At 42.6% G+C, this 17,343-nt stretch overlaps 2 protein-coding genes across 2 annotated transcripts; both read right to left on the bottom strand.

Moving 5' to 3' along the window:
* Window positions 1–5,101: 5,101 nt before the first annotated feature.
* LOC146400956 (uncharacterized) lies at window positions 5,102–13,370 on the bottom strand. The gene has a single exon (XM_084973939.1). It carries the CDS (start codon window positions 12,755–12,757, stop codon window positions 11,183–11,185), a length of 1,575 nt encoding a protein of 524 aa, XP_084830065.1. The 5' UTR covers window positions 12,758–13,370; the 3' UTR covers window positions 5,102–11,182.
* On the bottom strand, window positions 5,106–11,182 carry LOC106505804 (endogenous retrovirus group K member 25 Pol protein; the record flags this gene model as incomplete). Its single annotated transcript, XM_084973940.1, is given in 3 exon segments — window positions 5,106–8,710; window positions 8,757–10,495; window positions 10,498–11,182. Coding segments are annotated over 3 exon segments (3,525 nt in total), but the record flags the coding sequence as incomplete, so codon positions are not given.
* Window positions 13,371–17,343: the final 3,973 nt, after the last annotated feature.

Here is a 17,343-nt window from a genome sequence, read left to right on the forward strand (position 1 = left end):
TCACATGAGAAGACCCACAGACCTTACTTAGAATCTGTAACACAGAGAACCCGTGTCTGCTTTAAGAAGGAAGTACCTAGAGAACCAGTCAGGGTGTCCTGGACCTCTTTCTGCTTTACCTATGCTACATCATTGCTGGTATCCTTGAAATTATGAGTAAAACTTGACCCTATCAAGAGTTGTGATTTAGGAAGTTGATTTGACAATCTAATTGGTGGTTGTATCTCAGATATGCACCATGAACAGGGTTGTCTTTCAGTCAGGATGCATCTCCTTGCCCATTTTCGGTATTAAACGGGCTAAAAGTCTTTGAGGCAGATTACAAGAATTCAGTGTTGTCAATGAACTCTGAGGTAAATAGAGTTAGATAAGAGGAGTGGCTAAATGAATGATAGGAAATGCATGGAGGAAGAAATGCTCAAAAGTATTCTATTCCCTGGATATTTCTAGATGCTTTGGAAAAATTCAGGCCTTTGAGAGAGGACAGTATTGTAGAAGTAAAAGTTGTTAATTTAAAAATATCAATGTATGGTCTGCTTATGCAATTTTGATTACCTGGAGAGATGCCCCATTTTCTCATAAAATAACTCAGTTTAAATCTTTAATTACTTAAAAGGCCATATGTAGGTAATTGGAGACTTATGCAGATGACTTCCGAATCCAATGGCATTGCCTTAAAAAACTCAGACATTTTACAGAAAAATACCAGCAGAAGTATGATGAATCATTAATGTCATAGACTCCTAGAATTAATAATTGGGGGACACATTGCTAATTTTAGATAGCACTAAAGAAAAGGGATAATTTAAACCCTCAATATTGATTATTCTTAGTTTTGTAAATTAAAAATATGTTCTCTATTTTATTACTATTTATACCCTTATGATCTATTATACAGTAGAATTTGTAATATTAAATCATTCATGGCCCAGGTGCACGCATTCTCTTCAGAAACATAGGAGAGGCAAGTTGGGTTGTCAGCTCTCCCTCTACTAAAAAAACCAGAGAACCTTAAAATATGTTTCACAATACATTTATATTACACACAACACATACCACACACACATGCACACACATATAGACTTCAAAGATGAAACTGCAAAAAGAAAGTTTTTTGTCATGTTAAAATATTTTTTTATCTTAAAGCTGCAATGAATAAAATGTCTAAAAAAGAGGAGTTCCCAAAGTGGTGCAGTGGTTAACGAATCCAACTAGGAACCATGAGGTTGTAGGTTCGATCCCTGGCCTTGCTCAGTGGGTTAAGGATCCAGCATTGCCATGAGCTGTGGTGTAGGTTGCAGACTCGGCTCGGATCCCCCCGTTGCTGTGGCTCTGGCGTAGGCCAGTGGCTACAGCTCCAATTGGACCCATAGCCTGGGAACCTCCATATGCAGTGGGAAGTGGCCCTGGAAAAGGCAAAAAGACAAAAAAAAAGAAAAAAAAGGAGTTCCCATCATGGCTCAGTGGTTAACACTTGACTAACATCCATGGGGACGTGGCTTCCATCCCTGGCCTCGCTCAGTGGGTTAAGGATCTGGTGTTGCTGTGAGCTCTGGCGCAGGTCACAGACATGGCTCAAATCCCGTATTGGTGTGGCTCTGGTGTAGGCTGTCAGCTGCAGCTCTGATTGGACCACTAACCTGGGAACTTCCATATGCCACAGGTGCAGCCCTAAAAAGACAAAAAGACCTGAAAAAAATTTAAAAATAAAAATACCTTTAAATAGTGCATTCTTTTATGTTTCTCTGAAATACTATAAAAGCAAGTCATCTTTACAAGACTATGAATAATCTAAAAATAGTAAATGTGTAGACATGTACAGAATTTGGTCTTTTTTTCATTTTAGAGAATTTCCTGAATCTTGCTCTTAAATTCATCAAATTTCAACCAGGTTTTCATAGTTTTACATTTTCCTCAGTTTTCCCTGCTCGGTGGTGAGTCCCTTAGATCTCACCATGTAGTCTCTTAGATTTATAGAATCAAAACCTCTTTTATACATCTGAAACTTTTTTCTTTTGTTAATTTTTTTTATTTTCATCAAACATAAATATTAATATTTAAATTATTATTCCTATTCCATCCGTATTTTATATAATCATTTACATTTCCTTTTGGCTTTTCCCTTACTTCTGGGTGATTTCAATTATCTTCATCATTTGATTATTTTGGTCATTCTCAAAAATATATCGAATGCTTATTATGTGCTAGGATTCACAAAGTTTTTTTAATAGAAAAAAGCTATTGCAGTCCTATTATTATAGATTTTACCATCCAAATATGAGATAGGTATTATATAAAGAAATATTTATATGTTAAGAGTATGTTATTATGTATTATGACAGTTCTGAAGAAAAATTGTTCAAACAAAATTACTATATGTTAAAATTAACATTAGATTGAGGAATCTAAAAATAGCCTGCCTGAGAAAATGATATTTACAGAATCAAAAAGTAAGTAGGAGTTAGGTAGATACTCAGTAGTAAAGGAGTATCTACTTCAAGAAGAGGGAGTGTGATTAAGGTCTGAAATGATTATTACATGGTTTAAGTATTTGAAAGAAGCTAAAGTGATTGAATTAAATGCTAGTGCAGTGGGATGTCTTCCCTATGATCAGGGAGCGCTGACCCTGGGCACGTGGTCATGGTTATTTTTATAACAAAAGGAACAGTCTCGGGATACACCTGCTGACCTGCTGATTAGCTGCGGAAACATGGTGTCTTCCAATATCCTTGCTGTTTGTTTAGGGGCTTATATTGTCCCTATACAGGCAGGTAGGGAGTCACAAACCTTTCCTAGTGGGGCAGGAAGGAGTGGGACAGGTTAATCAAAGTGGGGGAAAGGGCATTACAATGAGAAGGGTAGGGCGATGATAAGGGTCTAATAATTCTTGTCTGGGCCAGTGGCTTTGAGTTCTGTTTCCTCGAAGGGGCCATAAAGTCCAACAGAAGAGATTATAAAAAAATAAAATCAGCAGCTAAGTACAGAGTGAATCTAGAACTTGACTGGGTCATGGAAAAAATCTAACATTTAAAACATAATAAATAAGCAAATTAACTAAGAGAAGTGTGAAATTCTGAAATTTGCAGCTTCTAATACAGTGAATTTATCTAGCTCTTTAAATTTGTCTTCAGCTCTAAAACTTTATTTTCCCTCACAATGTGGAATTTTTTTTTATCATTTCATCATTTTGTCTTATTTTTCAGTCATATATACTTTAATTTTTTTTTGTTCTTTGTAAACACGTTATCTTTAATTCCGTGGGTAAAAATTCAGATGTACACCTCCATGTGACTTGTATATAGCTCTTGCTTTTCTGTTCTTATAGTGAATAGTTGTTTGATTTTATATGTATTCTCATTTCCAAATGGAAATATATTTATCTCAAACACTGTTGTAAAAGAAATGAACCATCTTAGCATCAAAAATAATTAGACAGTAGGATGAATAGCATCTCCTTTTATCCTGTTCACTAAGCGCTGTTTGATTATCCACACGGAAATGAAGCTGCAGTGTTTTGCATTGTATGTTTAATTTATCACATATTTTGTTTAGTTAACTGATGATGGTAAGGGTTAAAAAAGAGCTAATAATAGGCCCAATTGGAGTATCTTGTGTTAATCCCAGGAAACCAAACCAAGATTTAATACCTTCATTAATTGCAGTTTCAGCCTTTCCCAGGAGTGTAATCTTTACCTAGTCAATCTGGAATTTCCTGGTCAGCATTGGTAAGGTCCTGATAGACCCCCTTTCATCCCCCAAAGGAAGGTAGTCTTGCCTGAAATAATTGTTTCTTTTGTTTATGATTTCCTTGTCCCTCTCTTTTTTGCCTTTGAAAACCTTTCCTTTTCTCAGCTCTTTGGAGCTCCTTTCTATCTGATAGATGGAATGCTGCCTGATTCATGAATCATTGAATGAAGCCAATTAGTTCCTCCAATTTGCTCAGGTGTTATTTTGTTTTTTAAAATAAGAAAGCGGGATATTTTCATTTAATGAGCTTTCAATTCATAAATACTAGCACCAAAAGTTAATCTACCTGGTAAGAGGAAATACTGTTACCAAGGAGTGTGAGCAGTGACCATTCAGGATTGTTGGCATGCTCATTCTTTTGCATATCAAGTGAAGTTAATTTACATTAGAAATATGCATAGAATTTCACAAATTGCTTTGTAAACTGAGGATATGTTCTTTAACATAAGATTGTATTGTTATTTTGTTCTTTGTTAGATCCTGGTCTTAAGGTTTGAGATTCTGTGTGTTTGTGTTAAATCAGAGATTACTTTTAAAAGTAAAATAACAAGACAGTCATGAATTTTCTATTTTATTCTCAGTGTAATAATCCCTACAGACCTAGATCTATAGTAAAGATAAGATTTCTGTGCAGTGAGGTAGAGTATCCCATGTCTCCTGCAATTTCCTCAGACCTGTTGCTGGAACTCGGCCTCTGTCTGACGGTGCTGAATCGAAACGCAGAGACAGAGTTTTGGGTAAAGGAGAGAAAAATAGCTATTGCTTTGCCAGGCAGAAGAGGGTCACAGCAGACAGATGCCTTTAAGACTGTCCCCACCCAACCACCTTTTAGAAAGAATTGCAAGGGGTTTTACAGTAAAAAGGAGAAAAAGAGGTTTTCAGATAGGAATCAGGATTGGGACAAATATGCATTCTTCTTTCTTTTGGGGGAATCTTAGTCATCAAAGCTGGAGTCAGGAGATCTCGATATGATCATAATGGTGGTCCTCTGGGTTACTGCCTAGAATAACAGTACTTGTGAAAAGGGCATACTGATCAGAGATTGGAACTAACTAGTAAAGTTCCTGAAAAACATCCTGTGCTAATAATCTTTAACCCACAGGCAATTGTGTTTAGGGTTCCTAATCTTTAGTTTACAGGTGAATGTGTTTAGGGTGCGATTAAGTGAGGGAGAAGGACAAGGAAGGACTCTAAGCTGTTCAGTTTTAAACCATTCATTTCTAAAAAAGCATAAGGAATATAACTTTTATCTCAATAATATAGGTGTATAAGATGTGAAAGGCCAGTAAATGTACAATCCCCCTCGTCCGGGCTCGGAAGAGGCGACACCCCAAATCACTCACGAGAAGCGGTCTTGATGCAAACAGCAAGAGGATTTTTATTCCAAGCGCGCTGGGGCTCACAGTCATACACCACGCAGGGGTAGAGGACTGCGGCCCCGAGTGCGGAATCGGGACAGCTTTTATGGGGTTTACAACAAAGCCTGTGGGTCGCAAACCAATCATTTTAAAATATTGAGATCCGTGGACCAATCAATTTAAAATAGCGAAAGCCCGCGCTCCGTGGACCAATCAATTTAAAATAGCGAAAGCCCGCGCTCCGTGGACCAATCAATTTAAAATAGCAAAAGCCCGCGCTCCGTGGACCAATCAATTTAAAATAGCTCCGGAGGTCCGCATCTGCGTAGGCTTCTGGGCAGAGATTTAAGATAGGTCACTAGGGCTTTCTATGTGTAATCAATTCTTCTATGGTGCTAGTCAGTTTTACAGAATCCAGATAAGCAATTAGTCAACTCATTCCCTGTTATCTTACTTAGGCCAGGATAGCAGGCCCTAGAACAATAGGAAGTGTGACCTTCTACCTATTTACTGGCAGCGAGCAGGGTCTGGAATTCGGGGGCATTTAGAGCTTTTTATTAACTTCCTGGGTTCTGGGAGGGTTAGGTTGCATTTTCATCCTTTCATTCCCCACTTCTTCTCTGGTTAATAGTTCTAATCTTAGAACTGGGAAGGCTAGAGGTCAGTTTCTCCTTGGCTCAGAAGGCCTTGGTACTGTTGCCTAAGTACCATGATCTGGACTGCACTCACTCGTTCTCTAACAAAGGCAACAAACCTATTAATTAAGCAAGGCCCAATTGTAAGTAACAGGAGCAGGACTACTAGGGGTCCCGTCAGAGCAGAAAGCAGGGTGGTCATCCAAGGAGACCTGTTGAGCCATCCTTCAAACCACCCCTGGTCAGCCTCTCTTTCCCTTCGACGCCTCTCTAACCTTTCTCTAAGCTTGCTCATGGAGTCTCTGATGGCTCCTGAGTGATCTACATAGAAGCAACATTCTTCTTTTAAGGCTACACATAACCCACCTTCTTTTAGAAATAACAGATCTAACCCTCTTCTGTTCTGTAGAACCACTTCAGATAAGGAGGTTAGGGATTCCTCTAGGTTACTGACAGATTTTTCTAGGGCTTGGAGATCTTCCGTTACAATTCGATGTAGGTCACTAAGTCCTTTCTCCAGCTGTTGTGGTCCTGTGATTAGGGCAGCCGTTCCTGTTCCCACGCCTGCAGCCACTCCCAATCCGAGCATTACAGCTAGTGTCAGGGATATGGGTTCTCTTTTTGGCCGATTATATCTATAGTCATATTCATCAAGGACCGCTTTTTCGGGATAGTAGTACACCCGGGGGACAATTTGGACCATAACACAAAAGTCTTTAGTTTGGTTGAAAACCAGGGTGGAAACACAAGGGGTTAATCCAGTATTACATGCCCACCACCTGTCATAACCAGGTACCAGGTACTGACTCTCAGAGGTTCGATTAAAGGCTTCAGTGTAGTTACAAAGGTGTTGGTGGGATGGGGGAACCCCCCCTATGCAGGTACCTTTTCCAGAAACCTCAGTAAGGGTAAGCTTATTTTGGGATCCCCATGTACATTGGTCTCTATGTTCCTTTGTCACATTGAATTTCCCTCCTCTAGCCATTCCCTCATAGTAAGGTGGGCTCAAAGCTAAGCAAAGCCAACAAGAAGAGGTAGCCTCTGGAGTCGTGGAGTTAAGAGCTTGAAAAGCTCCCTGGATGAGGCTAAAAAGTTTTGCCCCTGTTTTAATAGTGAAGTTAGGCTCAGGGGGGACTAATCCAGAGGTTGTATTGTAAACAGAGGGGTTAGGAGATGGCCTCTGTTCTTGGATTGGAGGTCCTTGTTCAGCCAAACCCTTATTTGGTCCTATAGCAACCGGAGGTTCCACCTGAGCTTCTATTCTGAGGCGAATAGTCAGAACAGATCCTTTCCTTCTCCCAGTGCCTCCATAGTACATTATTCCCCAAGACATACCATTTACCCACTTTTGAATATTTTCTTGTTTTCCTTTTTCAGTAAAACTTATTTTTAAGTAATCTAGATCTAACGAATTACAGCTTATTTGCTTATTTCATACATCTTTTTGTACCCGCTGTTGCCAATCTTTCCATCTCCCATGGCCATAATTAAATTGATTATAACTGGTAGGACTGTTAACAAAAGAGTAACTTACTCTGTCTTGCTGAGAGACTGGCCATTTCCAATTCCCATCATTAGAAGTTACGCAGCTCCCTTGCTTGCAAAAGAAATCCTGAGGATTTCCACAATATTCTTCATTATTTGGGGGTCCTGGGCAAACATTAAACCCGTAAGCACGGAGTACATCAGGGGATGTGGCCTGGTCGTTGAGACCAGGGATTACCGATCGAAGGCAGACATATAACTCAGGTCCCTAAGGGAGCCTCCCCTTGAGTGCTGTTAATAGTAATACCTGTACTGGAGTCAGTAAGTAACCAGGTGAGAGATAAGGGTTTATGGAAGTTCGGGCTGTCCGCAAGGCGTTTACCATTAACTTGAGGAGTTATTGACAGAGTAAGGAACCAAGCGATGGAGGCGAAGCTTAAGGGGATTTTCAGTCTTTTCGGCTCTCCACCCCGAATCGGGAGGTGGCGCCGGCTTAACGTGGGATGCATGGATCCAGGTGGAGATTCCTTCAACTTTTACAGCTGTTGGTGTGGTCAAAAGTACGAGATAAGGGCCCTTCCACCGAGTCTCGAGGTTTCCTGCACAGTGGCGTCTAACATAGACTGAATCTCCAACTTGGAAGCGATGTGGAACTTGCAAGTCTCCTCCTGAGTAGGCCTCCCGGATCTGCTTCCACGCTCGCTGCCTCACCCACTCGAGCGCCTTGAGCCTAGAGAACAAAGGCTGGGAAAGCAGCACATCAGCACTATGTACAGAGGCAATTTCTGCCAACGGGGGGGGTCCCCCATAGAGCAATTCATAGGGGGTCAGCCCAAACTGTCCAGGGGTGTTCCTAACCCTAAAAAGCACAAAGGGCAGGAGAGCTATCCAATCATTAATGCCAGTCTCTGTGGTCAATTTGGTGAGGGTCTCTTTAATGGTTCTATTCATCCTCTCTACCTGTCCTGAGCTTTGGGGTCTGTATGCACAATGTAATTTCCAATCAATCCCCAATGTCTTGGCCAGTCCCTGACTTACCTGGGCAACAAAAGCTGGACCATTGTCTGACCCTATTACTTTAGGTATTCCAAATCTTGGAAAAATTTCCTCCAATATTTTCTTAGCCACCACGGTTGAAGTCTCTTTCTTAGTAGGATAAGCCTCTACCCATCCTAAAAAGGTGTCTACGAAAACCAATAGATATTTGTTTCCGTATTTAGCTGGCTTTACCTCAGTGAAGTCCACTTCCCAGTGAGCGCCTGGGTGGCTTCCCCTTAGTCTCTTTCCTGGAGGTATTCTGGAAGGATTAGCATTAACCAGCTGGCAGGGCACACAATGTTTGACCACCGAGTCAGCCACTCCTGGTAGCCTCAGAACATGATAAGGGGATGTTCTGACCAACTGCTGCAGGTGTTTAGCTCCTAGGTGGGTTAGACGATGTATCTGTTGGACATATTCTAACCCTTCTTTGTGGGGCAGGATTTCCTTCCCATCCGAGGTATAGCAGGTCCCCTCCGGAGTCTCAGAGAACTGGTCTATCTTTTTTATCTCTTGCCAGTCTTCTAGGGTGTACTGTCGTCTGGGTTCTGGGCGTTTCTATTATAGGCAGAAGGTTAACACCCCGGGCTGCCTGCTTGGCAACCCGGTCAGCCATCTGGTTCCCTCTGGATATGAGATCTTTGGCTTTCTGATGTCCAGGACAGTGTATAATAGCTAGCCTTTTTGGCAAATGTAAGGCTTCTAATAGGCTTAGAATTTCCTCTTTGTTCTTTATTTCCCTCCCTGCTGAGGTAAGCAACCCCCTTTGCTTATAGATGGCCCCGTGTACGTGTGCAGTCGCAAAGGCATACCTGCTGTCCGTATAAATGTTTATGGATTTCCCTTCGGCCAGCCGCAAAGCTTGCGTGAGGGCCATGAGCTCAGCCTTTTGCGCTGAAGTTCCTTCTGGCAGGCTGCTGGCCCAGATCGTGCGGGTCCCGTCCACCACTGCCGCCCCAGCCATCCTCTTACCTTCCACTACATAGCTGCTCCCATCAGTGAACCAGGTCAGCACTTCTCCAGTCAGTGGTATGTCTATAAGGTCCTTGCGGACCCCAGTCTCCTCGATCAACAGTTGATGGCAATCATGAGTCACTGGTTCATCAGTCTCTTCAGGCAGAAGAGTGGCAGGGTTGAGAGCGGCTGGTGGAGCAAACGTGATCCTCTCTGTGAGAAGCAGGCTTTGATAGTGGGTCATGCGAGCGTTGGTCATCCATCGGTCTGGGGGCTGCCGGACGATGTTTTCCAACGCATGGGGGGCTATTATAGTTATATTCTGTCCCAAAGTCAATTTGTCAGCGTCCTTGACCAGTATGGCCACAGCTGCGATAGCCTTCAGGCATACGGGCCAACCACTGGCTATAGGATCGAGCTTCTTTGACAGGTAGGCAACAGGTCTTCTCCATGGTCCTAGGGTTTGGGTTAAAACTCCCCGGGCTACTCCCTTACGCTCATCCACATAAAGGGTAAAAGGTTTAGTTACATCAGGGAGGGCCAGAGCAGGTGCGCTCAGCAGGGCCTTTTTGATAGCATCAAATGCCTTCTGGTGCTCAGGAGCCCAGGAGAATTCCCCTTTTTCTTTGGTTAGCGGGTAGAGTGGGGCTGCTAAGGTCGCAAACCCCGGGATCCACAGTCTGCAAAATCCAGCTGTCCCCAAAAACTCTCTCACTTGTTTGGCTGTGGTTGGGGCCGGTATCTGGACTACAGTTTTCTTCCGTGCCTCCGTCAGCCATCGCTGCCCGTCCCGCAAACTGTACCCCAAGTATGTTACCTCTCTCCTGCAAATCTGGGCCTTCTTAGCGGAGGCTCTGTAGCCTAGGTCAGACAATTCCAGCAGTAGTGCCTTCGTACCTTCTAAGCAGTCCTGTTTGGTGGCTCCCACCAGAAGCAGGTCGTCCACGTACTGGAGGAGGGTCACCTGAGGGTGTTGGATCCTGAAGTTGGCCAGGTCTCTGTGTAGGGCTTCATCAAAGATGGTCGGGGAGTTCTTGAACCCTTGGGGCAGTCGGGTCCAGGTGAGCTGCCCAGTTCTTCCCGTACCTGGATCTCTCCATTCGAAGGCAAAAAGTGGTTGGCTAGTGGGGTGTAATCTCAGGCAGAAGAAGGCATCTTTTAAGTCCAATACTGTGTACCAGTTCCGTTCAGGCGGGAGGGCGCTCAAGAGGTTATAAGGGTTCGGGACCGTTGGGTGTATGTCCTGCACCCTTTTATTGACCTCTCTCAAGTCCTGTATGGTCGATAATCATTGGTCCCAGGCTTCCTAACCGGTAGCAGGGGAGTATTCCAAGGGGATTGGACAGGAACTAGGATGCCCTGTTGGATTAATCTTTGAACATGCGGCCAAATTCCTTCTCGAGCCTCTCTACTCAAGGGGTACTGTCTGACTGATACTGGTGTAGCACTGGCCTTCAGCTGAATAACCTGTGGGGGAACTTGCTTTGCCAAACCCATCCCTGCGGTTTCTGCCCAGGCTTGGGGAAACTGCTCCAACCAGGACTGTATATCTTGATCAGGCTTTACTTGGGGAGAATATAGTCTATATTCATCATCTAATTGGAGGGTCAACACAGTGATGGGTTTGTTATTCGCAGACACTTCTGGTCTTCCTTGTTCAAAAGAAATTTGAGCTTCCATCTTGGTCAGTAAGTCTCTACCTAGAAGGGGTACTGGGCACTCAGGGATGACCAGAAACGAGTGGGTTACCCGTCCCACTCCCAAGTCAACGGTTCTTCGGGTAGTCCATGGATACTGCCGTTGCCCTGTGGCACCCATCACCCAGGATTTTTTTTCTTTTAGTTTTCCTAATGGTTGTAGCAGCACTGAATGCTCTGCTCCAGTATCAACCAGGAACTCAACTGGTTGCCCCTCCACCTTCAAGGTTACCCTGGGCTCGGGGAGGGGGTCCGAACCCCGTCTCCCCTAATCTTTATCTTCTTCCAGAGCTAGGACCTTCGGTCCTTTGTTTCCCTTCTTGGGGCAGTTCCTTGCCCAGTGTCCTTTTTCTTTACAATACGCACACTGGTCCTTGTCGAGTGGGGTCCTATTGCCCAGGTTCCCTGACTGTCTAGGGCCTGACCTAATTTTCCTAAAATCTCTCTCTCTCTCCCTGCTGCTCTTCCCTTCGACCACTGCGGCCAAGATCTTAGTCAAATTCTTCTCTTGCCGTCTATCACGTCTTTCCTCCCTTTCTTCTCTCTCCTTTTCTTTCCTCTGTTCCTTCTCCTCTTCTGTCTCCCTTCTGTAATACACCTTCTCTGCTTCTTTTACTAGATCACGTAACTCAGCCTCCTGTAACCCTTCCAGTCTCTGAAGTTTCTTTCTGATATCCAGGGCCGACTGCCCTATGAAGGCCAGGGCCACTGAGGCTTTCTGGGCCTCCGAGGTAGGATCAAAAGGGGTGTACCGCCTGAAGGCTTCCATGAGCCTCTCAAGAAATACCGAGGGAGGTTCGTTCGGTCCCTGCATCACCTCTCTTACCTTAGCCAAATTAGTGGGCCGTCTTGAGGCGCCCCGGAGACCCGCCACCAGAGCCTGGCGATAGATTTTCAAGCTCTCCCTACCTTCGGCCGTGTTGTAGTCCCAACTGGGGCAAGTCAAGGGAAATCCCATGTCAATCTCATTTTGCAACTGCGTGGGTCGCCCGTCGGCCCCAGGAACATTTTTTCTAGCTTCTAACAGAATTCTCTCTCGCTCCTCAGTTGTGAAGAGTGTCTGCAGCAGCTGTTGACAATCATCCCAAGTAGGCTGGTGAGAGAACATAAGGGACTCCACCAACCCCGTGAGGCGTTGGGGATCCTCCGAGAAAGGGGGATGGTTAGTTTTCCAATTATAGAGATCTGCAGAAGAAAAGGGCCAATACTGGAGGGGCTGCAATTGGCCTCCCGGCATGGGAGGGCCATAGGTGCGCAGCGGTAATATCACGATCTCGTCTGTCCGCTCCGGGGTGGCGCCCCTCCGGCTTCGAGTCCCGGCAGCAGGTCCCTCCGCCACCGGAGCTTCAGTAGGGGCAGAGGGTCCCCTCGCAGCACCCTGTGCTGGATAAGGGGGTGGGGGAACAGGTTGGGGTTCCGGCCAAGTCGGCGGCTCCTCGATCTCAGGGTAGATACGAGGAGAGGGTTCGACTTTTTTGGCCGAGTGCTTGTTTTTCTCTCCAAGAGTCAGGATTCGGGGACCTGGCTTTCTTGGTTTATTTAGCCATGGTTTAACCCATGGCGGAGGATCTTCTGTCAAATTTTGCCACGTAAGAATATAGGGCTCCTGATCAGGATGAGAGCCGGGTCCAGTCTGAAAAATAATTGTTTTAACAGCCAGAATAATTTCAGAATTAAAGGTCCCCTCTGATGGCCATCCAACATCGAATGTTGGCCATTCAGAGGCACAGAAAGTCTGCCAAGGTCCCTTCTTAACCTGAACTGACAAATTATGAGCCCTGGATTTAACTTCAGTCCAATGGTCGAGAGTCAAACTAAGGGGGGTCGTCACCGTCTGTCCCATATTAAAACTGTAGACAAGGACGCACAAGACAAAGACACACGAAACAGAAACCAACAGATCCAGACACACGCAACCCGTCTGCGTCTTCCGCAAGCAGGCAAAAGAGTCGGACAGCCGCGGAGGGGGAAGCTTTCACTTCAACAACAGAACTCGGTCCTCTGACCGACAGAAGGAGACCACCAGGCGTCCCTGGCTCTCCCCACCTCCCGGGGCATCCCCCAGGGCGGCAGCCTGTGATCCTCCTAGCACGTCTGCTGATCACAGTCCTCCAGTCCTTACGGTCTGAGAGGACAGCTGCAAACCGAAAGCGCGCAGCACCGAAAACAGTCACTCAGAACAGAAACGCCGGCCGACACACACACACACACACGTTCCAAAGGGGATCCCTTTACCTCCAAGTCGGTTCTCGGGTGTAAGGGGTGGTCGCAGAACTTCCCGGCCAATGCACCAAATGAAAGGCCAGTAAATGTACAATCCCCCTCGTCCGGGCTCGGAAGAGGCGACACCCCAAATCACTCACGAGAAGCGGTCTTGATGCAAACAGCAAGAGGATTTTTATTCCAAGCGCGCTGGGGCTCACAGTCATACCATGCAGGGGTAGAGGACTGCGGCCCCGAGGTTTATGGGGTTTACAACAAAGCCTGTGCGTCGCAAACCAATCATTTTAAAATATTGAGATCCGTGGACCAATTTAAAATAGCAAAAGCCCGCGCTCCGTGGACCAATCAATTTAAAATAGCGAAAGCCCGCGCTCCGTGGACCAATCAATTTAAAATAGCGAAAGCCCGCGCTCCGTGGACCAATCAATTTAAAATAGCAAAAGCCCGCGCTCCGTGGACCAATCAATTTAAAATAGCTCCGGAGGTCCGCATCTGCGTAGGCTTCTGGGCAGAGATTTAAGATAGGTCACTAGGGCTTTCTATGTGTAATCAATTCTTCTATGGTGCTAGTCAGTTTTACAGAATCCAGATAAGCAATTAGTCAACTCATTCCCTGTTATCTTACTTAGGCCAGGATAGCAGGCCCTAGAACAATAGGAAGTGTGACCTTCTACCTATTTACTGGCAGCGAGCAGGGTCTGGAATTCGGGGGCATTTAGAGCTTTTTATTAACTTCCTGGGTTCTGGGAGGGTTAGGTTGCATTTTCATCCTTTCAGATGCTTATATTATTATGCGTATTCCTTGAGAGGGAACCAGGATCCTACCCCAAGGCTGTTAACAGTTGTTGCTTAACTGTTCCTCCCTTCTCTGATCTGAACCTGTCTCTAGGAACTCAAGGAAGGTCATGGTGGCTGAACGGGGCCCATTTCCTAAGAACAAGAAATGGGGGACACAGGAAGGCTCTTCCACCTAGGAGCCCCACAAAGCTATGTCTGTCATCAGACATACAGACACCCTATATTTTTGAAATTAAGCAATTTTTCAGAATATCATCTGCATTTTTTTCACACTGAACTCTTATTTCATAAAAAGAATTATGTGGTGACTCTGTGCATTTTATTCTCCTTGCCAATTGGATGTTAATTGGATGATGTCTAAGAATTTGTTCTGGTTATTTTCTATAGCATTCCGTTTATAACATGTTTTGTTACATTTAATAAGAGAAACTGAGTATTTATGATAAAATGTGTTCATTTGATTTTTTATAAGCTTCAATGTATGGTAGAGAATACTTGGAGTTTAGTTTACATCTATTATATATTTTGAGATTTACTAAGTCCCCCCATCATTTTTTATTCTCTCTGCTCATTTTGTTTTTAGCAGTGTTTAGAGATTTGTTTTTCTTAATCCATAGTTACCCTATCATTTCCATGATGAGTATTCCAACAGTAATATATTTTAAACTGTATATATATTGTGCTTGCATATATACATCTGTTACAGCTGTCTTGTCTTCCTGGTTCTTGACCACGTAGCAAATAATTGAAGCAACAGATGCATTAGAAAGGTCAGAAAACATAAACAAGTTTATTGAAGCATATGAGCGCTTTCAGAGGGAGAAAAAGCCACGGAGAAGGGACTGGCTCCGCCTTAAAATTGAGTTTCACTTTATATATGCTGTGGACTGGAGTGAAGACATGATTTTTCCTGCCCAGGCCTACTGTGTGTGTGTGAGAGTTGAGTGTTGATTGGTGAAGTGTATGTCTCATCTGCATGTGGCATGGAGCATGGAGAAGTCTCTGGGAAGGTCCTTTGTGCCTGCTTGTATTCTTGTTGTTTAACCATGGGCATCCTATTTTCGGTAAAGATTAATGGCATGTCTGACTCACATGGGTCCAGTTCCCTCTCCTATCCTACCTAACATATCAAGTGATAATTTTACCTGAAAATGAGACTTTCATTGTTCCAAATATTGTCACTGTTCTTCTGATTAATCAGGGCAATGGCACAGAATTTTAAATCTTTTAAAATATTCAAATTGTAAGACTCTCGAAAATGCACAGAGAAATGGAAATTGTTTTCTTTGTATTAATATGCATGTGCATCTAATGAGTTTTAATGAATGTGCAAAGGTCATTTCAATTGATTGTTGATTTGGTAAGTTTTTTTTTTCCAAAGGACTTGAAAGAATTGCATTTAAATAGACTGATTTTTATACAATCAAAATAACCTAATAGTGAATATTATATTAAAATATGATTTTTAGTAATTTGAGAACAAATGCATTCCCATAAAGCCACATCTTTGAAATTATAAGCAAACTGAATATATGATTTGATGTAAATGATTTTGAATTACATATGAGTTAGAGATGATTTTTTCACTGTTTCAAATGGCAATCCATAAATAGAATAAAATAGCAAAGAAATTTAATAATTCTCATATCATAAATAATTACATCAAATGGATTTTTTTTAGGAAGCAAAACAAATGTTTATGTGTCTTTACTATTTACCATAAATCATGAGATTGATTCTTATAAATTACTGCAGTTTCAACTCTCATATGCCATGGTGTGTGAAAATTATTATTATGGTATTTTTTCCAAATTTTAGATTTATTAAGATAATTATTCAAGTAACTACCAATTAAAATTCAATAATTTAGTAAAATAGGCACTTGTTGACTAAAATTGTTAACATATGCATACAAAAATACTGTTTAAATACTCCTTTAGGATCATATGTATTTAAAAGGAGGCAGCATCTGCAGAGATAATAAAACTGTGTGGTGTAGGAGTTCTCATGTGACTCAGTGGGTTAAGGATTCACCATTGCCACTGCAGTGGCTCAGGTTTCCCCTGTGGTGTGGGTTTGAGACCTGGCCTCAGACTTCCATATGAGGCAGGTGCAGGCAAAAAAATAATAATAATAAAAAAATACTGTGTCGTGTGGTGTAAAAAAGTCATATGAAGAACTTTAAAGGAAATTCAATTATAGATATTTTCTTCATAGGAGAAAGGAGGCAATTGTGCTACTAATGCTACTAATATAAGTAACCATGATTCTTCTAAATTCTAAATGACATATCACACTATGGTCATGTCACTTTCATCTCTGAGATATTTCCATGTAGCCCTGTTGCCTTTACCATTTGAAACAAGTCTGGGCTACATACAATAGGGTTTCAAAGGTATTCAAGGAGTTTCTGTTGTGGATCAACAGAGAAAAACCTGACTAGTATCCATGAGGATGCAGGTTAGATCCCTGGCCCCATTCAGTGGGTTAAAAGATCTGGTGTTGCCATGAGCTGTGGTGTAGGTCACAGACACGGTTCTGGTTCTTTGTTGTTGTGCCTGTGGTGTACGCTGGCAGCTGCAGCTTTGATTTGACCCCTAGTCTGGAAATTTCATATGCCCCACGTGGAGCCTTAAAAAGCAAAGCAAAACAAACAAGACAAAAAAACAAGAGGACAAGAAAGATACTATCAAATATAGGGTTCACAGGATAAGAAGCAAAAGTGGCAGAGGTACACATCTCTAATGAATTAGACAAAGAAAGGGAGAAAATTAGGCCATATCCACATAACATTAGAGTTACACCTGCAATGGAATAGGATCATTTTTCTACCTTTAAATAAAAATGTTAGTTATCTTTATTACAAATATATTATTTCTGATCAACAATTTTCTCAGGAATACTGGTTTTTCTTGTAAACGCTGATTGAATTGAGTGGTATGGAGCATGATGAGGGAATCACAGAATTCTGTAGCTGTATTTATAATTAGGAATCCAGCGTATGTTAGTGTGTAAAGCATAAATTTTACATGGTGTTGTGGAGTTATGTTTTGCATAATTTTACTAATGTTGTAAGTAAGATAAATGAGGTTCTTATAAACCTAACCTGGAAATAAACATTATAGTCTTGAGTTATTCTAAGTTTGCAGTACCTTTTATTGTAAGAATTATCACAGATTCATAGCTGCAAGATACAGAAAAAATATATATGTACGGATTATAGTAGATCTTCATATACCTTCTACTGGCAAATTATAATTTTCTTGGTCATTATGGTAATCTAAGAGTATAGTAACACTCAAATCTTATACCAAGACTTATTTTTATGTGATTATAAGGCTTAAATGTTGAGGTGTCTAATTCATTAAAATCTTTATATGTTATTATAAATATGTAGCAACTATCATA

Source organism: Sus scrofa, chromosome 8, assembly GCF_054392235.1.
Source record: "Sus scrofa isolate SSC_HxYL_T2T_F1_AM1 chromosome 8, Sscrofa_HxYL_maternal_Yorkshire_Landrace_v2.0, whole genome shotgun sequence".
Classification (NCBI taxonomy): Eukaryota; Metazoa; Chordata; class Mammalia; order Artiodactyla; family Suidae; genus Sus; species Sus scrofa.